This window comes from Danio rerio, chromosome 17, assembly GCF_052040795.2.
Source record: "Danio rerio strain M-AB ecotype USA chromosome 17, GRCz13ab, whole genome shotgun sequence".
NCBI classification, from domain to species: domain Eukaryota; kingdom Metazoa; phylum Chordata; class Actinopteri; order Cypriniformes; family Danionidae; genus Danio; species Danio rerio.
In genome coordinates this window covers 44,413,180-44,440,000 of record NC_141037.1, presented here as the reverse complement: position 1 = coordinate 44,440,000, position 26,821 = coordinate 44,413,180, and the positions used below count along the sequence as shown (strand labels likewise).

The following is a 26,821-nucleotide window of genomic DNA, read 5'->3' as shown; positions in this document are numbered from 1 at the left end:
TTCAGCACGCTTACGTCATCGCTGCTGCGCTGTTCAGTGAGAAGCACTCTCTCACTCAGCAGCACAGTGGAGATTTCTCTAGTTATATCGTTTCAGTCATTTGATATGCCGTCAAATATTTCGCCAAACAGTCCTTAGGGATGCGTGGACACGGAGTCAGATATTTCGCCGAACAGATCCACTTTTGGCGCTCATAAACAATCATAAAGCTCTCGTGCTGCAGGAATGAGGAGGTCTGCTGAAGGCACGCAGCTGTCGTGCAATGAGGGGTTTGCATCTTAAATAAACTACGGCAGTTTGTGTTCACTGAACAGTAAGAATGATTAATAAATCCATTTAATCCATTTAAGTCCCTTAAAAGTCACTTCTCGCTTTCAGTTTCGGGCTTTGGCGCGTTTTGCGCTCACACACAAGCGTACCGCGCCAAAGCCCAAGTGAACCGGGCTCAGGCACACCTCTTCCAACTGGGCCAAGGCCGGCCAAGTGAACCGTGCTTGAGCCCGATTCAGCGCACTCGCATTTCTCAAACGATCCGGGAAACGGGCCTGGGCACGGTACGGATGGCATAGTGTGAGTAGGCCCAAAGTCAAACACAATGAAAAGTATCATGTGGTATTTAACTGCTCGTATGTTTTTAAAAGAGACTTGAAAAAAAACACTGATACCTAAAATGGCTTATCCATCTCAGCTCAAACCTCCCTTCTGGTCCACTGGAATGAGATGTTTTGGGCTATTTACACTGAAGTCTAGATGCAAGACTAGAATTGTTGATGAGTCTTGATGCTGACTTTTTTTTATTTTAAATGGCATTGCGTCGTTTTGTATCTCTTTGAGGAAAAACTTATGAAGTGATCTGTGATCAATAGACTAACTTTCATGGAGGTGAGAGTGAACTAAAAGATGCCTTTGATCATTTAAGTCCGGTCTTGAAAGAAAAATTGTGGAATCACCAACTTAAATTAATTTATAGTACAATCCCGCTTATGTTCCACATTTTGGAGAGACGTGGGAGAGTGAGAGATTCGCTCTATGAAGTATGCACTTCGCCCAACCTTGGGAAGCTAATTGGTAAAAGAAGAGGTGCTTACAACTGTTTTAGTGGAGGTGGAAGAAATTTAAAATTCCCAAACCCTTAGGCTATGTCTCTTCTAGTGCTGAGGATTTGGATCCAGTTACTCCCGATTTGCTCTTATGGGGTGGCGAGATGCTGCTCTACCTCAATTTTTTTATGCAGATTCTAATATATTGACTCAAAGAAGATTGAAACACAGGATTTTGTAGATCAATTCTGCATTAGTTTTATTCAAAAATATCTGCCTAATCTAAAAGTTCACCAAAAGTGGGTTGCAAGATCAGGATCATTTGGAGAACTCTGCTGTGGTTATGGTTTTGGATCACTGACTTCCACATGATTTATGGCCCATTGGTAAAGTGTTTTGGACTTTTATGGGCAAGGATGGTAAAGTCAGAGTGGGAGGTCAATGGGAAAACTTATGTACTGTATGAAATCAAATCAAATCAAATCACTTTTATTGTCACATCATCAGCAGCACATGTGCTATGATGAGTGAAAAGCTTAGGTGCTGGCTCCAGACAGTACAAAATACAATGCAAATACAACAACAGTGCAAAATACAGACAGTGCAAATAAAATAAGTGTAAATACAACGACAGTGCAAAATACAGACAGTGCAAATACAACGACATTGTGCAAAATACAACAGCAGCACCCCCCCACCCCCTGCCCAAAAAAAAAGGCAATATGTGCAATGAATAGGTGTCCTTCACATAGTTGTTGTAGGCAGTATTGTTTCAAGTATGGATTGGTTAAAGTGCAGTATATACTACATATTGATGGTGTGCAGTGAGGGGTATGGAAGAGTCTGTGTGGGGTGTGTTAAGTGTTCATCAGCCTGATAGTCTGAGGGAAGAAGCTTTCCTTCAGCCGGCTGGTGTATGATCGGATGCTGCGGAACTGTCTGCCTGAGGGTAGCAGAGAGAAAAGTCTGTGGCTTGGGTGACTGGAGTCGCTGATAATTCTCTTGGCTTTCCTCATGCACCGCCTGGTTTAGATGTCCTGGAGGGAGGGAAGCTCACCTCCTACTACGCGTCCAGCTGTCCTATGTCCAATCCTATGTAGGCCTTTGCGATTGCTGCTGGTGCTATTCCCATACCAGGTAGTGATAAAGCCAGACAGGATGCTCTCCACAGTGCAGGTGTAGAACGAGCGGAGGATGTGGGGGCTCATTCCAAACCTCGTGAGACGCCTGAGGAAGAAGAGGCCTTGTTGTGCCTTCCTCAGCACTGCGCCTGTGTGGGGAGTCCATGTCAAATCCTCAGCTATGTGTACTTGTAAGAAACTTGAAAGTGCTGATTCTCTCCACTGGTGTCCAGTTGATGGTGATGGGGGTTTATTTTCTCTTCTCTCTCCTGAAATCCACCACCAGCTCCTTGGTTTTGCTGATGTTGAGTGAGAGGTGGTTTTCCTCACACCACTGTGTCAGAGTGTGCACCTCCTCTCTGTAGGCAGTCTCATCATTATCTGTGATTAGGCCCACCACCGTTGTGTCATCAGCAAATTTAATGATGACATTGGAGCTGTGTTTGGCTGTACAGTCATGTGTGTACAGGGAGTACAGGAGTGGGCTGAGAACACAGCCCTGTGGAGCACCAGCGTTAAGGATCAGTGGTGATGATGTAATGTTGATCATTCTGACCTCCTGGCGTCTGCCTGACAGGAAGTCCAGGATCCAGTTGCACAGAGAGCTGTTCAGACCCAGAGCCTGGAGCTTCACCACCAGCTTGGCAGGCACTATAGTGTTGAATGCTGAGCTGTAGTCCACAAACAGCATTCTCACATGTGTTTTTTGTTTCCAGGTGAGACAGATCAGTGTGCTAGTTGAAAGCAATTGCATCATCTGCGGAGCGGTTATTCCTGTATGCAAATTGCAGAGGGTCAGTGTGACCGGCAGTACAGAGCAGATGTGCTTTTTAATCAGCTTCTCAAAGCACTTGCTGAAGTTGGGTGTCAGAGCAATCAGACGCCAGTCGTTCAAGCATGTGGTTTTAGCTGATTTTGGTATGAACACAATAGTAGCTGTCTTAAAGCATGAGGGAACCACAGACCAAGAGACCGAGAGGTTAAAGACGCCCGTGAAAACTCCCACTAGCTAATGTGCGCATGCTTTAAGTACACGTCCAGGGATAATATCTGGGCCCCTAGCTTTCCGGATGTTTACACGACGAAAAGATCTCCTTACGTCCGCTACAGAAACAGAGAGTATGTTGGCGGTTTCGGTTTTGGCCGCGGGAGCGCGCAGTGTGCACGCGCTGTCCTGGGCTTCAAAGCGGGCGTAGAATGAGTTGAGCTCATCCAGGAGAGACGCGGCAATGTTTATAGTGTTGGATTTGTTACTTTTAAAGTCTGTTATGCAATTAAGTCCCTGCCACATGCTGCTTGCGTTATTGGTGTTAAATTGACCCTCTACCACAGTGGTCACCAAACTTGTTCCTGGAGGGCCGGTGTCCTGCAGATTTTAGCTCCAACCCTAATCAAACACACCTGAACAAGCTAATCAAGGTCTTACTAGGAGTACTTGAATCATCCAGGCAGGTGTGTTGAGGCAAGTTGGAGCTAAACCCTGCAGGGACACCGGCCCTCCAGGACCGAGATTGGTGACCCCTGCACTACCATGTCTCTGTATTGACGTTTTGCTGCTTTGATGGTTTTCCTGAGGTTGTAATTTGCTTGTTTTTGTTCCTCAGCATTTTTTGGATTTATAGGCGGAAGCTCGCACTGATAGGTCTATTCGAACTACGCCATTGATCCATGGTTTTTGGTTAGGGTAGATAAGGACAGTTTTTGTTGGGACCACGTCTTCTATTCATTTCCTGATGAAGCATGTGACTGTCTCTGCTTAAATGTCAATGTCGTCATCACACGCTGCCCGGAACATGTCCCAGTTTACTTGATCAAAACAGTCTTAAAGTTTGGAATCTGATTGGTCTGTCCAGCTCTGAAATGTCCTGAGGGTAAATGGTTCCCATTTCAGTTTCTGGCTGTAAGCAGGTAAGAGCAGTACAGAAGAGTGATCTGATTTGCCAAACGGTGGGTTGGGGAGGGATTTGTTTGCTTCCCGGAACGGAGAGTAGGAATGGTCCAGAATTCAGTCACCGCACATGTTTGCGGTGATGTGTTGATAGTATTTTTGGAGTGATTTTCCTGAGATTGGCATTGTTAAAGTCTCCTGTAACAATAAACGCTGCCTCAGGGTGAGCAGTTTCCTGCTCGCTTATGCTCCCGTACAGTTCCCTGAGCGCCTGCTCTGTGTTGGCTTGAGGGGGGATGTACACAGCCGTAATTGTAACTGCTGTAAACTCCCTCGGCCGACACCGAGGCATAAGATATTCCAGATCAGGAGAACAAAATGATTTAACTCTGTGTATGTTCCTCTCATCACACCATGAGTTGTTAATAAAGAAACACACACCAACTCCTTTGCTTTTCCCTGTGAGTTATTTCGTTCTGTCCGAACTGTGCACGGAGAACCCCAAAAGTTCAACAGCTGTGTCTGGTACCTCCACAGATAGCTAAGTTTCTGTAAGGCAGATAATGCAGCAGTTTCTTGTTTCCCATTGGAAGGAAATGCGCGCCCGTAGCTCACAAAGTTTGTTGTCCAGTGACTGAACGTTAGCCAGCAGAATGGTGGGGAGCAGAGGTCAAAACCCACGGTGTCTCAGTCTGACGAGGACGCCAGCTCTCTTTCCTCTTTTCCTACTGCGTTACCTTCATCGCTTCGATTGTGTGACCCAGACAAAGGGCTCTGATGCTGTGTTTGTAAACAGAGCGTCGTTACAGAAATTGTGTTTTCGAGTGAGCCAATTACCCAAAGTGTGTGTCTGTCGTAGGTAATGAGAGTGTGTACATCCAGCACGAAAAACGACAAAAATACAAGTAAAACCAGAAAAACACAACAAAGGTTGCTAGGAGCTCGCAACACGGCAGCCATGCTCGGTGCCATCTTGTTGACACGTTAGCCCCGTCATTTCTTTACCCCTTTTAAGGACTGATTTGGAGTATGGTGGTTAGATATGTGAATTTCTGGAAGTGAGACTGTCATGTCATATTTTGAGGTAGCATTGTAGAAAATCCCTGTGACATGCTCACTGAAGCTCTGCCCACTGTTTGTAGAACCTCTCTGATAAGCTGCATCCCAAATCGCATATATATGCACTATTCTACGCCATTTTGTAGTATAAATAGTGTAAGTAGTGTGTTCACACTGAAAACTCTAAAAATGATAAGTGCACTTTAATTACCCGGATGATGCACTCATTCAGCCAGTAAAGTGAAGTGTGGAATGATGGACACTTCACGCACTCAACGACCACAGGTTTTCTTACATAGCAGAAGGGGCCGAGCTATCGGGTGCACATGTTGGATAACTTTATTTATTTTGGATGGTGAAAGCAAAATTCTCCTACAAGAGTGATTATAGCGCCTCCCGATGGTGTTTGCGGTTATACTCAAGGCAGGTATTATTTGATAATTCGGTCGTTTATTTCCCTGATTTGGCAACCGTCAAACATTATCAGGGAAACGGTTTGAATTTCCGCTTAGTAAAAAAAACAGTGTGCCATTTGGGACGACACTGCATACATATACTATGCTGTTGAGTGTGTAAGTGCATAAGTAAATAGTGCATGAGTGCATAGTGTATAGTGTGCCATTTGGGACACAGCGATAGACTCATTGAAGGCCTATCCATGGTTCACAGCTGCACTTCATCACACAGTCATCAGCAGCCCTTAAAGTAATGTGGCCTTAGAGTATGCGTGCTTTAGACTTCTCATGTGCTGTTGTGGCTGTGTGCGAATGTGAGTTCTGTTTTCTTGTGTTTATGAGTAGTGTTTGTTTATGCTGGTGTTTTTTACTGATTTATTTTGTTTGATTTGGCTTTATGCATTTATGCTTGGAAACTAATCTGATACCATGTGGAGAGATTCATGTACTTGCATGTATCTAGTATCTTGCCTCAAGCGTTTTGACTAACACTCGATTGTGATACTCCCACTGCGAGTCTGCATTGTCATTAATCTTTTAGAACCATAGTTTTAGAATACAGTATTGAGTCTTTCATTTTATTCTGATAGTTGTTGTGTTACAGTGGCAACTCTGTAATTACTACAGTAGTTCTTCACTATAGCATGGTTCAAAAACATTTTTGGGTTTTGAAATTTCCCTAAGTTGCTGGGATGCCACAGCTAAACTTTTAGTCACTTGTGCCAATGCCAAACATTGGTTTTAATGGTGCCAGCAGTGGAAATCTTGGGCCAGTGGAAATACATGTGAAACATGTACTTTTCTCTTTAGAGATCACCTTCACTGTCTTTCCCGCATTCGAGAGAGTTATGATGTGTAGAAGCCCCAAAGAGTAGACCACCCAGACTGTTACATTCCCAGAGTGAAGCATGGGGGTGGATCAGTGATGGTTTGGGCTCCAATATCATGGCATTATATAGGCTTGTTATAGATGGGTGAGTCACTTTCAGACCACCAATGGTTTAAACATCGTATGGCAGTTCTATGCATCACTATGATAATGCAACAATATACAAGACTGATGACAAAGTGGTATAAAATATATGGAAGTGATGCCTGCACAATCACCAGACCTAATATTATTGAGCCACTTTGGGGTGTTTTAGAGGAGCAAGTAAGGAAGTTGTTTTTTTTCCTCCACCAACATCTTGTAGTGACCTGCCCACTATATTGCAAGAAGAATGGGTCAAAATCCCTCTGGCCACTGTGCAGGACTTGTTTATGTAATTTTCATCGTCTAACCCCTATAACATCAGTTACATTGTTAATTAGACAATATTTAAATTTATACTTATTGTAGATTTTATAATCAAAGAACTATAGATGAAATAATATGATGGAATTCTATGTAAAGCAATGCAATTATACAATTAAACACATCACACAGCAGGTCTTATAAAATATAGCTTATGTTTTAACACAACTTTTCTAAAATGTTGTTATAGTACAGTTGTTAAAGGATAGCTCATCCCAAAATAAAATATCATCATTCACTCACCCTTTACTTGTTCTAAACCTGTTTGAGTTTCTTTCACCTGTTGAACAAAAAAAGAAGATATTTTGAAGAAAGCTGTAAACCTGTAATAATCAACTTCCATAGTTTTTTTTGTTTTACTATGGCAGTGGTGACAAATTAGCTTTCTTCAAAATATCCTATTTAGTGTTTAAAAGAAGAAAGAAACTCCTGAAGATTTGAAAGAACTTGAGGGTGAATAACTGATTAAAGTCTTGATTTATTAAGGATTTTGATTAAATTATTAAGATCTTGATTAAAACCTATTTTATTTTATGTTTATTTTAGGGGGAAAAATATCCTATTTGTATGTATGTATGTATGTATGTATGTATGTATGTATGTATGTGTATGTATGTATGTGTATGTATGTGTATATATATATATATATATATATATATATATATATATATATATATATATATATATACACACACACACATTTTAATAGCTTAATTGCTTTGCAATTAAATAGCAATGCTGAAAAAAATAACATTTAAAAATGTCTTAAATACAGTATGTTACACACTGTAACCACTAGGTGACAATATAACACCTTTTTTGTAATGTGCAATTTTTGTGTGTGGACTAATGTAGTAATAAGATAAATTTATGACATTTTGTCAAGTGCAATTATTTGAATTATTCATACTCTGTTTATTATTACTGAAGTATACATAGATAACTGAAGCAATAGATTTTTTTCCATTTCAAAATAACCACTACATGACAAAGACCTGAGTTCTCCCAAAATTTTACTTGGAAAAATAATTACATCTCAAACCTCAGTTCAGTGAAATAATAGATTTCACTTACCTTTAAGTTTAAATATTGTACCATTTCACACATGCTGTTAGCACTAAGACATTTGTTGTTTAAAGCAACACCCTGTGGGATACTCAAGCATAGTGACCTCTTTAAAAATGTGGATAGCTGCAAAATGCCTTAAAAAAAGTGGGTACTAAAATATTGTTGGTTTATGGTTGCCAAAATAATCATGTAATTTGTTAATTTGTCTTCAAGTGAAATCAATTGTCGTTCATTTTATTCTATCAGTAAAGTACTTTATTATGGTATGTTATTAATTATTTTATTTTAGCAAACAAGACATGGAGCTGACAGGCTTTTAAAGTGATCAGTGATGGGTAAGTTACTTTTTAAAAAAAAAAAATTTAATTGCATTACTTAAATTGTATTTAAATTACATTTTCTGAAAAATAATTTAATGACTTGACTCAATACAACTTCAAATCCTTAATCTCAAAGAATAGAGAATACAAATTAATTATTTGTAATTGGGCAATCCTTTAGCCTTGTTTCAAACAATATCACTCAAGAAATGTTAAGTGAAGTCTCACAAACTAATTTAGAGAGGAGCATGTGATATGATCGAGTACAGCTGATCCTCATCCCCAATCATCTGCTAGCCGATCAGATCATTCTAAAACTACTATAAATATCCTGCCTGAACTTCATTCCTTCATTTTTGGAAAACCCACCTCCCTCATTCTTCCCTTTTCCCTCCTCAATCATGATCAGGCAACACAGTGGCTCTGTGGTTAGCACTGCTGCCTCACAGCAAGAGGGCCACAGGTTCAAGTTCTAATTAAACCAGTCAGCACTTCCTGTGTGGAGTTTGCATGTTCTCCCTGTGTTTGCGTGGGTTTTCTCCAGGTCCTCCGGTTTCCTCCTAAAATCTAAAAACATGTACATTGGCCTAATCTATCTCAGAGCTCATGGTTCTCTCCCGGGACAGCATGCCAAACCTGCTATCATAGTTGAGCATTGTCTAGGTGTAAACTCTTGAAACATATTTATCAAAATACAAAATGTTACAAAGTGATAATGACACCATATTTCAGCTATATTAACAATAATCTCCTACTCAATTCATTGTTTCTTAAGCATCTGACAAACCTAAACGTCTTTAGTTGAAAATAGTTATTCTGCAGCTCTCTATTTGTAAAACATGAATTACATTTACTCTGATACTGATTTTAGAACAGCTGAATTTCTGCTCTATTTCAATTCACTGTAATTAAATTATCTACAAATGAAAGATAATCGTTTTTAGAGGAAAAGTAAATTACAGTAGTTACTTTGTAACCAATTACAGCCAACACCGTCTGAGACTACATTATATTCAAATTTTGTAATTGCTCATATAATATTTTGGACACATAATGAACATTTCATCTCTTTAAAACTGAATTATTTATTTCAAAATAAAATATTTCCACACTGACAGATGAATTTGGCCTAATACCCTGCTAAAAACAGCTTAAACCAGCCTTGGCTAAAACAGGCTAAAATAACCAGCTAAAACCAGCTTGTCCACCCTGGTTTAAGCTGGACATTATGGCTGGGCTCCCAGTCTGGCTTTAGCTGGTCATCTACCAGCCTCATAAGCTAAGACCAGGCTGGAAATGGCTGAAACCAGCCTTGAAATTACCAAACCCCCTTAAAACCAGGCTGGTCGACTAGCTAAAATCAGCCAGTCTGCTGGTTTAAGCTGTTTTATTTTTTTTTCCGAAGTCAATACACAACTGCAAAACAGCCATGAATGTTCTTGAAACTGATTTATTTCTTACCAAAATTTCAACTTGGCAAATAACTTTCAACCTTGCACATAATCATTACAAAATTTGATCAGTTGAAATGAGACAATGGGTCTTTTTTTTTCTCAAAATAATGCAAGATAAAGAATGCACCTTTAATCGAAACATCAGTTTGGATGTGATTTGAAATGTACTGTGTGAAAGTAAACAATCTAGTATAATGTGTGCCCAAATTGGCATTAATTACCATTAGCATGTTTTGTTTTGCATAAAGTGCTTCCCGTTTCCTTTACTTCATCAACAGCATTTATATTATGTTGATTGTATGTATTTATATCAAAACAAAAAACTTATTTTTGATGTGTTATATTGTCATTATTATTATTATTATCAAGACTTTTATTGCAATGATGGTGTCATTTCACAAATTAATATAAGGGCATTTTAAAAACGATGGGCAGAAATGAGTGATGTATGATGCATAAAGCAGGTGCATTCTACCATCTTGTAACAGACGTAAAGAAACAAGCACCACATCGTAACAATGAAATATCCAGAAAACCCAAACACTGTGCACAGCAAAGTACAACTATCCAAAAATAACACTTTGTAAATGTTTTTTTTTATTATTATTATCATTATAATAAATTTAAATTACCAAAGAAACAAACACATATTGCTGTTTTTGTAGGTTGTTTTTCTGTCTTTCAACAACAGTTAAAGCAATAAAAAAGAGAGAGAAAGAGACAGACAGGGAGAGAGAAAATACATTGACTGATAAGCAGTACATGTGCAGAAAGCTGTATAGGTGGCTTCCTCAAATTACACAAGGTTCAAAGACAAACAGAGAACAGTTTACAGCACAGTCTTTAAACAGTTTCCTTTTTGGAGGGTGGGACATATCACTCATCCTTGTTTTTAACAAACACTAACATTTTCTTGGATCCTTCGAAACAAAGTCCTTCAAGTAGAGGCCACTATTGAGTTCAGTTTCTGTTCAATAAATACTCTATTTCACCTTACGTTACTGCGGTAACAGTAACCTCTCTGAAGTTCAGTCTCCGTTCCAATTGCAATTTGTATATTTATTCAGTGTCTGATGCACAACGCCCACCTTTTGTCATTTTGCTTTCCATGTTTTATCAATCATCACAAGGAACGGTGTTTTATTTGATTGTAAGTTTGCAACAAAGTGCAGTAATCAGTGCCAACCAGTGTTTCAGGGAGAAGAGTTCATAGATACATATTCATACAAACTGCACCCTGAAAAGGGGCTGACATAAACATACATATTATAAAAGTAATATATAGTTTGCTATCTTTATTTGAAAACCACAGTGTGCACCAATACAAAAGCAGTATTGCCATGTCAGGGTTGGAGGCAGAGCCCAATATGGCTAGTTTCCCTCATGTACTGTTATATTGTTCTGTGTGCAATTGCTTCTAGTAATGCTTGTATGGCTCGCTGACACAGAAGAAAATCCCTGACAGTAGATTTGCTGATGCTATAAAGTGTTTTTTTTTTTCTTTGTTTGTTTGTTAACTTTACATAACAAAAGCTATGTAAATTTGGCAATCTATCCTTAGTGCTTGCGCGCATAAACAAAATATCGACAAAGGTCATCGTTTTATTATACAAGTTGGTTCTTTCAACATTTAGCAGTCAGGCTCATCCAGTGAACCCTAAATATTAAAAACAGCAGGGCACAAAATACAATGCGACAATATTCAGACGTACAAATACAAAAGGTGATGATGTTTTTAGGGCAGCTATCTATGCTAGTGTCCTGATTCTGTACCTATTGAGACTTTTTCAAGCAGTCCCACTCTCTAATAATGCTGGGTACACACTAAAAGATGATTTTATTGAAATCTTATAAGAGACCACACACACAAGGACAAAAAAAATCCAGCCCAATCTTATGAGGAAACGTAACGTATTATCAGAAAAGTGTCTAATTCATACGGAATTGATCTTGCGTATGATTTTTAAAGGGATGTGTGCCCCCAATCCACACCTAAACCTAAATGAGAAAGTTGTACTAAGAACTAATGAGATCATACAAAGAAATAATAACTAGCCACTAAATCAAAAAAGTTACAAATTGACCCAAGTTACGAACATTTTTAGATTGACCCGTTTTGTTTGTATTGTGAGGTGAGCCGTGAGACAGCACACCATACACCAACAGATCTTCGACTATTCAAATCTTGCAGAATCTCTACAAATAACTAAATAAACATTGACATCATTTATCGACGTAAATCTACAAGCTGATCTTCCACTTTGTCAAAAATTTATGAATTGCCATGAGATTGTTGAAAATGTTTAGATTTCACCGTTTTGTTCGCATAGTGTGTGGAGTGCCGTGAGACCGCACACTATACATCAACAGATCGTTCATTTTTCTAATCATGCAGCGTCTCTTGAGACTATAGAACAAAATTCAACATTTATCGACATAAATCTACAAGCTGATCTTCCACTAATTCAAAACGTTACGAATTGACCCAAATTATGAACATTTTTAGATTTCACTATTTTGTTCGTATAGTGTGTGTGGTGTGCAGTGAGACAGCACACTATACACCAACAGATATACAACTGTTCAAATCTTGCAGAATCTCTTGAGACTAGAAAACAAACATGGCGGACAAATAACTGATTAAACATCGACATCATTTATCAACATAAATCTACAAGCTGATCTTCCACTAAATCAAGAAGTTATGAAATGCCATGAGATTGTTAAATGTTTAGATTTCAATGTTTTGTTCGCATAGTGTGTGGCTTGCCGTGAGACAGCACACTATACTCCAACAGATCGTTAATTTTTCAAATCTTGCAGAATTTCTTGAGGCTATAGAACAAACATGGTGGACAAATAACTGAATAAACATCGACATCATTTATCAACATAAATCTACAAGCTGATCTTCCACTAAATCAAAGTTACAAATTGACCCAAGTTACGAACATTTTTAGATTTCACCATTTTGTTTGCATGGTGTATAGTGTGCTGTCTCGCTGCACGCCACACACTAACAGATCAATATATTTTCAAGTCATGCAGCATCTCCAAATCAAAAAGTTATGAATTGCTATGAGATTGTGTTGAAAATGTTTAGCTTTCACTGTTTTGTTCGCATAGTGTGTGGCATGTCGTGAGCAAAGAGCATAGAATCGCCAAGAGGCGACACTCTAGTGCGATTTGGGAAACAGCCACTAGATGCTGCTAGTGTCACGCAGTGGCCATTTTGGAATGAAAACTCTAATAGAACAACAGCAACGTCTTTAAACTATTTAAAGTGCTAATGATTGTGATGGTAAGTGTTGTATTTTCATCTTTCAGGTTGTATCTCAGCTTTTAATGCACTTTTTAAAACAAATAAATAACTAAAAAACAAAGCAGCTGCTTGCCATCGCAACAGCAATAAGATCCAATGGACGGCCGATCACTTTCACTCCAAAATGGTGGAATTGCAAGGCTGTTGCAATGGAAAGTTCTATCGAGTGTCGCCTCTTGGTGATTCTAAGCTCACCAGACAGCACACCACACACCAACAGATCGTTATTTTTTCAAATCTCTTGAGATTAGAGAACAAACATGATGGACAAATAACTGCATAAACATCATCATTTATCGGCATAAATCTACAAGCTGATCTTCCATTTCTGCTGTGCAAATCGGGTTTTTTTTGTGCTCCGCCATGACTGTGCTTATTTATTATACTGCCCTCTTCTGCCAGCTTGCTTTCTGATTGGATATTGTTTTGTTTCATGTGATGATCTCCAGTTCGTATGTGCGTTTCTCCTCAGGGTTACTTCCACACATCGGGATTTTGATTGTAAATATTATATGATTCCCAATCGGAGATGTTCTTCTGTGCAGATTAAGTCTTAATACACCTCACACCACAGGAAATTTTAAGATATACTTTTGAACCATCGAGATAAGATGTTACTTTAGATTGTCAAAAAGGGGAGAAATGGGCCCAAAATCATCCTGATTACCAGTGTGTGTGTATGTGTGTGTGTACCCAGCATTATCAAGCTAGTAAAACAAATAAATTTTTGATCTTTTAAATCAAACATCTGACCGCAACCTGCTCTGAGTCTTATGCTAAAGATGAAAGATGCGATCTCTCCTCTGGCTTTACCTTCATCACAAAACCTCACCACAATTTGTAATTAATACAGCGAGTGGAATTTGCATGTACATTTAAACAACAACTGACCGAAAAAAAAAAATTGAAACGTTTAAATAAAAAGAGCAAATTAGCCCTTAAGAGTTCTCAACTTGATGTGAAGTTCTGACTCAAATCCCAGCTGAGCAATGTCAAAATTTCCTTCAAAGAGCCAACAGGGTGGGAGAATTTAGGGAATCTGAGGACTGGTCACCGCTGCTACTGCTGCGGCGATGGGCTTTAGAGCAGGACTCTGACGAGGGTGATGGGCTCTCAGGCTCGAGCATGCTGGGATAAGTAAAGATGAGACTTGGGTTGTTTGGGGTGGACACCGGTGTAGAAGCAGCAACCACAGGCGTGTTGAGGCTGTCTCCATCAGAGCAATACATGCCGCCGCCTAAGCAGATGGGCTTGATGACTGAATGCTGGACTTTTTCTTCTTCGTCGTCATCATCCTCGTCATCATCGTCGTCTTCCAAAGGCTCCTGTTTAACCACCACTGGGTTGAGGGTGTTCATTGGCCCACGGGGAACCAGATTAGAGCGCATGGTCAGGGGGAGGGGCACGCACTGCTGGGAATGTGAGCTCTGGTGGCGTTCTTCGGGCGGCAGTTTGCACACAGGGTTGTGGGCCACCAACATAAATTCCAACTTGTCCTTTTCCTTCTGCAGGGTTTCGATTTCTTTCTGGAGGTCAGCTTTCTCTTCTTCTAGCTTCTCTGTTTCCTTTAAATAGAAATGTAACAAAAATGATTATGCTTCATTTTGGCTAATATTCTTGAATAGATTTTCAAGATCATTCATTTTTTTATTATTGCTAAATTGTGTTTTTACACAAACAGACTCTGGATCTTATGTTGCACATGTACATTTGTGAAAATAGCCAAAAATAAATCAATTTTTTTTGGGCTTAAAGGGAAAATCGATAATTTTGAAGTAAATATATATGAAGATATTTCATACAAGATATTTTCCAACTATAAATAATTAAAAACAATTTTTGATGCATTGCTAAGAACTTAAACAAGTTTAAACCTGATTTTTTTTTTATATTTTGATTTTTATAATCCTCCCAGTTATTCGAATATATATTTATCTTTCTGTCCTAACAAATAAAACCTAAATGTACAGTTGAAGTCAGAATTATTAACCCTTATTGTATTATTAGTTATTGTAAATTGATGGTTTGTTCTGTAGACTATCAAAAAAAATATATAGCTAAAGGGCTAATAATAATGTTTTTAAAAAAATTTAAACTGCTTTTATTCTAGCCGAAATGAAATAAGACTTTATCTAGAAGAAAAAAAAATATTATCAGACATACTGTGAAAATTTCCTTGCTCTGTTAAACATCGTTTGGGAAATATTTAAAAGGAAAAATGCACAGGGTGGCTAATAATTAAGACTTTTTTTTCAGCTTTCAGATAATGAATAAATCGCAATTTTAAAAAAAAATGGACACTTATGACTGGTTTTGAGTAACAATTTTTTCACTTTTTTTTGGGTAAATTAGCGATTCATGAAAAAATTGCAGATGACATTGTGGCTCAGTGGTTAGCACTGTCGCTTCAAAGCAAGAAGGTCGCTGGTTTGAGTCCCCGCAGGGTCAGTTGGCATTTCTCTGTGTGTTGGTGTAGATTTCCTTCAGGTGCTCCGGTTTACCCCAAAGACATGCGCTATAGGTGAATTTAATAAACTAAATTGACCTTACTGATTGATTGTGTATAGATGGAGAAGTTCATTTTGCTGTGGCGACCCCTGATAAATAAAGGGAGTAAGCTGAAGGAAAATGAACAAATGAATGAAAAAAAGTTGCAGGTATGATTTCTGGGGCTCTAGAGGAGGATGTCAGGTTGGTAGCAATTGGTTTTTAAAGTGCAATGGGTTGTTTCTTACCGAGAAATGATCCTGTAATATGTAATCTATTTAGTTTTTTTATGTGAAACTGTTTTTTTTTTAGATCGCAAACAGAAATCACAGCAAATTCTTCATCTAAGGGTACATTGATTTTTTTTAAATACACTGAGCCGCAGTACACAGTTAATAAACATCATAACACTACTGAAACTAGTGGCACGGTAGGTCAGTGGTTAGCACTGTTGCCTCACAGCAAGAAGGTCGCTGATTCGATTCTTGGCTGGGTCAGTTGGCATTTCTGTGTGGAGTTTGCATGTTCTCCCCGTGTTGGCGTTGGTTTCCTCCGGGTGCTCTGATTTCTCCCACAGTAGGTAAATACAAAATATAAAAATTGGTGTATGTTTGTGAATGGATGTTTCCCAGTACTAGATTGCAGTTGGATGGGCATCCGCTTTGCAAAACATATGCTGGATAATTTAGCGGTTCATTATGCTGTGGTGATGATCCCTGATGAATAAAGGGACTAAGCCGAAGGAAAATGAATGAATGAATAAAAGCATCAATGAAGATTCTCAACGCATCGGTAATTAATTCAACAGAGTAAATTCTAAAAGGATTATCTTAAGGTATAGTGGCACATTTCAGTTTTTGAATTTATAATTTAATAACTTTTTTAAAATAAACCTCATTCAATTATAATTCCCCGACTTTTCTTAAATGTTAGTATATTTCACTCTAACATTATTTTATTAAAATTACAAAACACAAAAGAGTTCAGAGTGTGTCTTCAATGGCAATAATGGTCATAATGATCGCATGCATTTCAGCATCTGCTATTTTTTCCCCATACATTTAAATAATAAAAATAAAAACATAACGTTCTGGTAGCAAAAACTACTTCAAACATGTCTTTCAAAACCACATTTTCACTGCTTTGAAAAAACTTTGCTCTCCCACTTTCCAGACAAACAGAGACCTTCACTGGTGGTCTAGTAACTCGTAACACAACTGTACATCACAAAAAGATTGTATTCTAAGGGTAATGGCTTAATGAAATATGACAACAGATATTTGACAATTCTAAAATCTTAATAGAAGTGTTGAATGTAAATATAACAGACAAAAACAAATTCAATGCAGTGGTATATGAACAGTCAGAATGATTGCTATTCTAGTAGTTCTAGAATTCTGGTAGTTCCTTTGTTTACCAGAACTTTTGACCAATTTAGCCCTATGAAAGTCACGCTGCAATTCTGTCCCAATTAAATTTGAGTTATTTACATTACTTTGGCATATTGAATGCTTGAAACAACAGTGTTTAAAAAAAAAAGTCAAGACCTACAAAAGGTGTTACCACTGACAGTGTAGCCAGACAGCCAAAGATAAACTAGCGCTCTTTGACTTATTGTACAAGGAAGAAGGAAACTAAAATCAATACAAGGGCTACATTTACAAAGAAAGAAACATTGTTGTAAAAAAGGGCCTAGCTATCATCAGTTCCTTATTTGGTGAAGAATGAAGTAGGGAATGGAAGAGGTAAGTTTGCAGTGCGTGGGGTTTGATGGCTACTCTAGTTGCGGTTTTCCTCCTCTATAGACAAGAGCTTCTCTCCAACCCCTGTAGCACATTCCTTCCTAATGTTTCAGGTCTGACAGCCTGAGAAATGCCATTATAAAGCTAAGTAGTTCAACTGCAGCCAGCATTGTCTGAAACTCGGGGCATTCCCACGTCTGCCAGACAGACAACACTTTTCCTCTGTGCTTTTTAAAACCTTTTTTTTTTTTTTTTTTGGTCATTTTAGTGTTCCTTGTAAAACAAAAATAAGATATTTCATTGAGGATATTTGCTAAATACGAGTTGTACCAGTGGTTTTAGGGAATGCTTGTGTTTTGTGCTTGTGGTAATAAATAAAAAATAAAAAACACCCACCCCTTGAAGCATCTCGGTCAGCTCTCTTCTGCGGTTCCGACATTTTGCTGCAGCTAGTTTGTTTCTTTCTCGTCTAACTCGCCGTTTTTCTTCTTCCTCTGGGGTGAGCTGTAAACAAAACACGGGTTGAGCTTATACATGTAACCATTCTCAATTTAGTTTTTACAAATGATAAAAAATGTAAAAGCTTAGCATTAACTATTATGCCACAATTTAAATCACATGCATTTATACAAGTGCTTTAAACTACATTTACATTTTCAAAGCAAAGTCCCAGCTGGCAAGGAAGTATTCCTCTGTTGACCCCATATGTACAAGATGCAAGAAGTCCCCTGCTACATTAGCCCCATATGTTTTGGTTATGTCCCAGATTATCTGTAATTTGATCCAAAAAAAAAAAAAAATTATATATATATATATATATATATATATATATATATATATATATATATATATATATATATATATATATATATATATTTATATATATATATATATATATATATATATATATTTATATATATATATATATATATATATATATATATATATATATATATTTATATATATATATATATATATATATATATATATATATATATATATATAAATATAAATATATATATATATATATATATATATATATATATATATATATATATATATATATATATATATATTTTTTTTTTTTTTTTTTTTTTTTAAATCTTACTCCAAAATATTTTGTAAATCCCTTAACTGCTGTCTTTGGTATTGTATATGAAAATAACAATTTGTCAAAAAGTGAATTGGACTCCATTGTCTTCTCTTTTGGGAAGACGCTTGATTTAAATCAACTGGAAACAATCATTTCCCCCTTATTTTGCCAATGATGTGTTGCATTTCCTTAGTTTAGAAAAAAAATCTGACTTAATTTAAATGGTTCTGGGTCCAAGTTCACTACGATGTGGCGTCCATTTAAAAATTACTTCCAGGTATAATTATAAATGGACAAAATGATGCTGATGCTGTCAGGTTTTGCTTGTACTGTACTGATGTTGTCTGATGTTGATTTGTTTTGTCTTTGTTTATACATACACAGTGTTAAAGCACTATGTTCATATAGTTGAAGTCAAAATTATTAGCCTTATTTCATTTATTCCCCAATTTTTTGTTTTAACAGTGAAATTTTTTTCAACACATTTCTAAACATATTAGTTTTAATAACTAATTTCTAATTACTGATTTACTTTATCTTTGCCATGATGACAGTAAATGATATTTTACTAGATATTAAGACACTTCTATACAGCTTAAAGCTTTACATGCTTTTATTATTCTTTTTTTATTTATTTATTTTTATTTTATTTTATTTTTTACTTTTTTTTTACAGGTTTTTAACTAGGTTAATTAGGTTACCTAGGCAGGTTAGGGTAATTAGGCAAGTTATTGTATAATGATGGTTTGTTCTGTAGACTATCAAACAAAAATAGCTTAATCGGAATAATAATTTTGACCATAAAATGTTTTTTAAAAAATTAAAAACTGCTTTTATTTTAGCCGAAATAAAACAAACAAGACTTTCTTGAGAAGAACAAACATTCAGACATACTGTGAAAATATCCTTGCTCTGTTAAACATCATTTGGGAAATTTTTAAAAAGGAAAAAAATCAAAGGGGGTTTAATAATTCTGATTTCAATTGTGTATATGTTGTGTTGTTAGTTATGTTAATTAATGAATGTTCTTTTAAATATTTAAATAAAAAAGGAAAAATAATTCAAAGCAGCATTATATAACAGCAGAATTATAAGGTTCTATCTGCGTTCTGAATGATTTTGAGATATTGAGCTTCAAAGTTTTTGCATTTCATAGCAAACAGTATATGTGAACATTTGTTTTTTTTTTAATAAAAAGCCTGAAAATGTAAGCAACTTTTAAAAAAACGTCCCACAATGTAAATAAGTTTTCATTTAATAAGAATGTCAACTCAATTTTGTCAAAAATATCAGATAGAACCTTATAATTCTAAAATTGTTATTATTGCTAAATTGAAAAAGTGCCATATTTAATACTTCCCTACACTGAAAGAGAAATTGCTGACTTAACTTTTTGAGTTGAATCAAATGAATTTTTCTAGTCATCTCAACATACATCAATCAAGCTGACTCAAAATATTAAGTTAAACTTCTTAAAATGTAGTTGAAGCCTAATTAATTTATCAAAATAAGTTAAAGCGACTTAAGTATTTGTTGTCTTGACTTTTTGTCATTACAAATTTAGCAGTTTTTACAGCATGTTAAAGGGATAGTTCACCCAAAAAGTCAATTAACTCAATTTTTACTGAAATAATATGATATTATAATAATATAATATTTTTCAAAATAGGGCTGCTATCATTTCTATCAATTTTGCAATGTAATCATTCGCAAAAGTCACATCACAGGATTCGCAATGTTGAGTATGGCTTTTTAATTTATCAGTTTAATCTGTTTTTGAGGCCTGTGACTGTATAATGATTTTAAAAATATTCAGGCATTTATTAAATAATTTTTATTATGTAATTACTGTACCTGAATACCGATCGACTCAGAAAACTGTGAAACTGTTCATGTTAATTGTATATATATATATATATATTTTTTTTTTTATTGTATTGATCTAAGCATGTATTATCTTTTAATCAGATGCACTTATTTACAAAATCATCCCAATCAGTCTAGAATTATTAATTCTTTCTAAATAGAGATATTCAAGTCATCTGGTGAAATTGAATTCATATCGCAATCTAGATCACAGAATAACAAAATATTGCAATATTCAATTTATTTTATATTGTGCAGCCCTACTTCGAAATATCTTCTTTTGTGTTTAACTGAAGAACAAAAGACAGACGGGACCTATTGAAGATGGAAAAAATGATGACAGATTTTTCCCATTTGGGCAAACTGGTCCCTTTTAAAAGCATGTTTCTGTGCTAAACATTAAAACTGGTTCTGTAGGTTCGATTTTTGTTTCGATGTTTCAAATTCAACACTAACCTGCTCATCTCGTTTGCGTCGACCACGGGCATCGCCAATGGAGCGGATGACCCCAGGCCGTGTGAGGGCTGTGTGACCGAGGAGGCTTGGCCCACTAGACACAGACAGGCCGTACGGGTGAGGCCGCGAGTACGGATTAGACATAGATGTAATTACTGTGGGCTGAACCATCCACTGCAGGTCCTGACTGGTAGTTATGGCATTGATTGTTGGAATAAAGGCACTGCTAGAGCCAGGCATGTCTATTCGGTACTTCTGTGGAGGAAAAAACAAACAATTTAGTTACAATTCACACCATTAAATCATTAGTTTATTACCGGCCTGTTATTAAGATATTCACTGTTTATTTACACTTATAATCTATGACCTACCCAAAACCTAAACCCAGCTACTAGCAGCTAATTAGCAGTTTCTTGAGCTGAATGTCTTAGTTAAAGGTTTGTTAGTAGCGTGAGTTGTACATTAAAATGAAGTGTGACCACACAATATTTAGTGTAAGTTTACAGTTGCTCTTTATTAAAAAGTTAAACTTCATTTTTAGTTACTTGATTATTCATTTCTCGATCTGTGTTGCTGCATTTTACAAGCCACCTATTTTTTTAGTTGTTTTACAAATTCCCATCATCTGAGACTAATGAATCATTCCACAAGCTACCTCCCTCTGCACCCTCTTGACTGCTTGACCCCCAGAGCGACAGGGTGACACACTTGGTGAATCATGGGAAAGCCCAAAACCCTCCCTAGCAGAAGCCAACCAGGATTAGATAATAGCCTCTGTGATGCAATGGGCAGTGGATTCACCGCTGTGTGGGTATACAACTTTTTTTTTCTTTTTTGTCAATTAAGAAATTGATTGTCTTATCGCATCTGACTGCATTTGAACACCTCATTGTTTAAAAGAAGATTAAAAATATAATGGTGACTAAAATTTTGACAAGTATTTACTAAAATAAGTCACAGATTTCAAACTTTAAACAATTGGAGTGTTTAAATGCAGTCAGATGTGCTTCTTATACGATAATACATTTTTATATATATATTTGAAAACTTTTTTCTTTCTATTTTATATTTAGACCGGTATGTAATGCCAAGTTTTAATTTCAGCTAAATCTGTTGATCTGGAAATGCAGATTTGCAAATATTCAATTTAAAAAATATATAATCCTTCAAGCTGCATTTTACTGTTAAATTTACATTTGCCTGAATTTCCTTTTTTTAGTGTGCAACAATCTAATCACTTGCAGACAAAAATATGTAACATTTGTGACAAAATGAGTTTTCTGACTAGTAGCATAGTTGCAAAATCACTGTTTTTGTATTTTTTTATTCTCAACACAATTATATTATACATACAAGAAACTCTTTGTTATAAAAATTAGCAAAAACTTACATCATTTATGTATTTACCATTAAAAACCGTTTAAACTGTAAAAAAAAAAATGCTGGGTTCCACAAAATGATGTGTTGGAACAACATGAAGGACATAATCTAACTTATTAGTTTTTACAAATTTAAGCGGATTATTCGTAAAACAAAAAAAATTGTCCCCCCAAAAATCTCAAGTATTATGTTGTTTCAGCTCATTTTAAACACCTAGTTTGAACAAACAGCAAATGCCATCCTTTGAGTATAAATTGGCAAACGTTAACATTTTCATCTCTTCAAATACACTCACACACATATGCATGTACGTATATTAATTTATATGTTCACACTTTACAACAAGGTTTTATTTCTTAATGTTAGTATTAACATGCACTAATACTGAAAAATAGTATGCTAATACAGCATTAAGAATAGTTGAACATTTGCTAATGTGTTATAAAATCCAGAGTTGTGCTAGTTAAAGTTAGTTAATGCACCGTGAAATAACACGGACAAACAATGAAAATACATTATATAAATATGTATATGTAAATGCATAATACTTCTTTTTTTAAGTCATTATGTAAAAACATATCGTGAAATGTATTACAAATGTTATTCTTTGTACATATAGGCTGGAGTCCAAATGCTGAATCACTTTATGAGACTGCTCTGTCTATTCTAGACTGACGGGAAACTGAACTGGGATCCCGTGCCAGTACATTCCATCCACAAAATTCCACTCCATTCACACATTCCTGGTGGGATTTTAACGGGAAACGGACTTCATTTGAACACGTTGTTTACCGCAAATCATCTGGAAGGCATATGAATTACGGAAAACGCGCTGCTATAAAAATGAACGCGCCAGCAGTGGGCTATGTATTAACTTTATATATATATATATATATATATATATATATATATATATATATATATATATATATATATATATATATATATATATATATATATATATATATATTTATTTATTTATTTATTTATATATATATATGTATATATATATATATATATATATATATATATATATATATATATATATATATATATATATATATATATATATTTATTTATTTATTTATATATATATATGTATATATATATATATATATATATATATATATATATATATATATATATATATATATATATATATATATATATATATACATTTATATATATATATATATATATATATATATATATATATATTTTTTTTTTTTTTTTTTTTTTTTTTTTTTTTTAATAGTAGAGTATATTGCTTAAAAAGATAAAGAAGTTTTTTTTTTTTTTTTTTTTTTTTTTTAGAGGGAAAGTATTGCGAAAGACTACACTGACTTCCAGGAACTGTCGCGTTTGTATCCCACCGACTTAACATAGGCTACTGAATCACTGAACTGTTCTATCATTCTGTCTCGTGTTGCGAAATTGGCGCTTTGCTCTTTTCTTGAGTACACAATTTTCCCCTCAGCATGATTTTCCCCCGAAGGAGTCAAAACAACACACGCTGGAATCGAAAGGGGGCAGTTTATTCCATGTGTTTAGTAAAACGGCAACCCTACAAGGTGACCATGTTCGGGAATTTCTGACATGTGCTGTAATAAATTCAAAAACCAACGTCTAGTGAGCAAAAAACTAAACTGCCCGCAAACAAAACATTAGATATAGGCTAGAAACATATTTTTTGTAAGGCGAAAGCCCATATACTGGCATTTCACTTCAACATACAGACCCGCCAAGATAGAGGAAAACGTCTAAAACAAGCCCAAAGTTTGGCCAATTAGTTTTTAGATTAATATTTGAATTGTGGTAATTTTATACTCTCTATAAAGACGGCCAGTGGAAGGGTATTTTCAGAAAAACAACCCATTACTAAACATACTCATGAAGGTTATGAAGTGGAAGTCCCGGAAGTGTGGCATCCTTTGGTCACTACGTGCGCACAATCCGTGGGTTTATTATACATTACGCACACCACCCACGCCACTGCCCTTATCTGACGACTGACGAGATGCTTAATTCCAAAGAAACAAAATGTTATTAGTGCCGACATGCGCACTATAGCCTATAATAAATGTCATCACGGGGAAAAGGGATCATTTAGAGCCAGACGGAATCTCAGTGGATGTCGCGCATACTATTGTGGAGATATGGGCTTTCTCAATGTACTTTCTTTCGACATAATTATTAAAAACCATTAAAAACCTGATCGTTTAGTTGCGCTCATACACCCACACAACAGGATACTGTATACCGAGGGTAGCCTATAGGGTACTTCAGGTAAGGGCGCATCGTCTGTTTGCATACGCAAGAATCGAATGTCCAGCTTGAAGCACATCACTCGTGATTGCTTCTTCATCAAACACAGCACAGAATCACTAAATGCAGTTCTGTTTACATCATAAAACGACCATTAACCTTCAGTGATTGCCAGTCGTGTAGAAATTGCCATTTAGGCTAAATCGCAGATGTATACCTACTATAGGGACTTTAATAAGTAGATATTAATGGCTTATTACTGTACTCGCAAGTTGCTGTTTAATAATGCATGGAATGTGTCAAGAGGATAATATATTGATGTGCATAAGTGCACGCTGTGAGTTTGAATTCATGTGTAGATCTAATAATGTAAACTCGAAGAGCGCAGTCTAAGCATGTAAAGTGTATACGGGCGCTGAGACACATCTGTGCATACCTGGTAACTGGAGGCGGGGATGGGGCTGGTGTCCGGGTGCGCCGGTGAGCTGCTGCTGCCGCGGGAGGATGTGTCGTATGTCCCGGTGTAATCCTGGTACATGATCCAGGGAAAGAGGAGGAAATTTCAGATGGATGAAAATGAATTCCCAGACGACCAGTGTCTTCAGTGGCAAAAAAAATCACTTCCAAGCAAAGGGATTCCTTTATACCTAATCTAAAATGATATTCCAAAATACTTTTTAAAATGATAAATCCAGGAATAATACTTTATTATTAAAAAAGTCTGCACTCCCAATTTATGTTGCCTTTTAATAGTCCAATAAATAGATGCTCCTGTGTAACTAATGCCTTATAATCATCGCTACCGAGATGTTCTACTAGAACCGGATGAAAATGAAAAAACAAAACAAAAAACAAAACTGTGAAGCACCTACTTTTCTTCAGTGAACCCGGTGCTCTCGTAGTTTAGTCCTGTTCCTATAGCAGTGACTCACGGCAGTGATGAGTGTGCCGCAATGGACTTTGTTGAACTGATTTTGGCGACAAAGTGAAGTTCAGAGCTACTTCTACAGGTCACGCCGTTAGATGACTCACTTAAATGGCACTACTCTATTTCGTAGCTCTGCTTATGAACGCCAACCTGCGTCTCCGCGTCACAGACTTTATATCCCGTGTAGCAAAAGGGGCTTCGCAGTGTACATTGTGGAGAAAAAAGCCAAACGCTGACATTAAGTCAAGCATTTATAGGAACATATGAGTAATTATTAATTTGTAAATCATATTCAGCAAAAAATTAAGTGTTTGAAATAACTTAATTTGTTTGAAAACAATTTTCTTTGCGCGGTCACCCCCATTTCACACATGGTTTCGTCCATTGACGCATGTTTCCAAAAATGGGCGGTTGCGTCAGAGCACACGAGAATGGGTTTCCTTGGTATGGAAGGCCGTTGGGGCCAAAACGTCTGCAACAAACGTGTTAACGCGTAATTGCGTGTTAACACGTAATTTACGCGTTAACACGTAATTTACGCGTTAACACGTTGGTACGTGTTAACACGTCATTTACGTGTTAACACGCAATTTACGTGTTAACACGTCTTTTTTTAAACTGGTCTCATTTTAAAGTGCTATCATTTACTAATTTCTCCAATTAACCAACTTATTATATGTATAATGTAATTTCACTTAAATCACAATAAATGTTTTGCAGTCAATGATCTGTAGCAGATATTTAGTATTATGAAAGGCCAGACATCTTCTGTTATGTTATGTTTGATGGCATAATAATGCATAATAATAATGTTTGTTATTCAGCTGCTGAGATTTCTTTGAAATATGTGTCCAGAGAAATCAGAATGAGATTTATTTGACAAGTGTCTGCAAACACACAAGGTGTTTTTTTTTTTCCAGAAGCACATATACATACAGTATATACATACAAATCAACACAAGAACACAGAATGACATAAGTGGATAAAGTAAATAATAAAACATTTTGGATACAAAATCATATACAGTAAGGGTTGTGTATATGTATGACTAAAACAGGAAGCAACTAATCTAATAATAAAGATGTATAGAGAAAGATATGTAGAGATCTGGAGGTTGAGCAGGTGCACTAATCCTCTCCGCTGTCCTGATAGTCCACTGCAGTCTTCTTATGTCTGATTTGGTGATTTCTAGATGGCACTTAGAGTTTTTTTTATCTGATCTTTTTATACATTTATTGTTTGCAAAACTTTACACTATATACTTTTGGTCTCTGTACTGGAAACTCCAAATCACCAAGACAAAACATTCTTGTGTGCAAACAATTGACAATAAATAATTGACAAGTTTTGATAAAACTGTAATTAAGCTCCTTTCTGCCTGTTGAGCAAAGCCCAAGTTATGATATACTAAATTAAAATTACAAGACAAAAAGTCAAAATAATGATTTATTAATTCAAAATAGGACTAAATAAATCTGTAGCAATGACATAACGACAATAGATGGCGACAACTCACCATTTAAATGTGTAACTTAATTCTCTAAAGAGGATTAATCTAATAAAACTTTTTTTTTTTTATATT

General features: G+C 36.1%; 1 protein-coding gene and 1 long non-coding RNA gene across 30 annotated transcripts in view; one reads left to right on the top strand and one right to left on the bottom strand.

Moving 5' to 3' along the window:
* LOC141378444 (uncharacterized) overlaps positions 1 to 26,821 on the top strand; it is a 73,682-nt gene that overhangs the window by 14,348 nt on the left and 32,513 nt on the right. The gene's annotated exons all lie outside the window — the stretch shown is intronic.
* On the bottom strand, positions 9,680 to 25,351 carry fosl2 (FOS like 2, AP-1 transcription factor subunit). 28 transcript variants are annotated; one of them, XR_015512623.1, is made up of 6 exons: positions 25,183 to 25,351; positions 24,747 to 24,839; positions 20,666 to 20,920; positions 17,647 to 17,754; positions 12,708 to 14,586; positions 9,680 to 12,256 (listed from the first exon to the last, which is right to left on the bottom strand). XR_015512623.1 is itself a non-coding variant. In NM_001362607.1 (5 exons), the coding sequence occupies exons 3-5, from the start codon at positions 20,903 to 20,905 to the stop codon at positions 14,026 to 14,028; spliced, it is 909 nt and encodes a 302-aa protein (NP_001349536.1). In that variant the 5' UTR covers positions 20,906 to 20,920; positions 24,747 to 24,839; positions 25,183 to 25,343; the 3' UTR covers positions 9,680 to 14,025. The 28 variants fall into 28 exon arrangements, 2 of the variants coding, with proteins under 2 accessions (NP_001349536.1, NP_001076467.1); XR_015512626.1 differs by having other exon boundaries at positions 9,680 to 12,483; positions 12,965 to 14,586; XR_015512631.1 differs by having other exon boundaries at positions 13,227 to 14,586.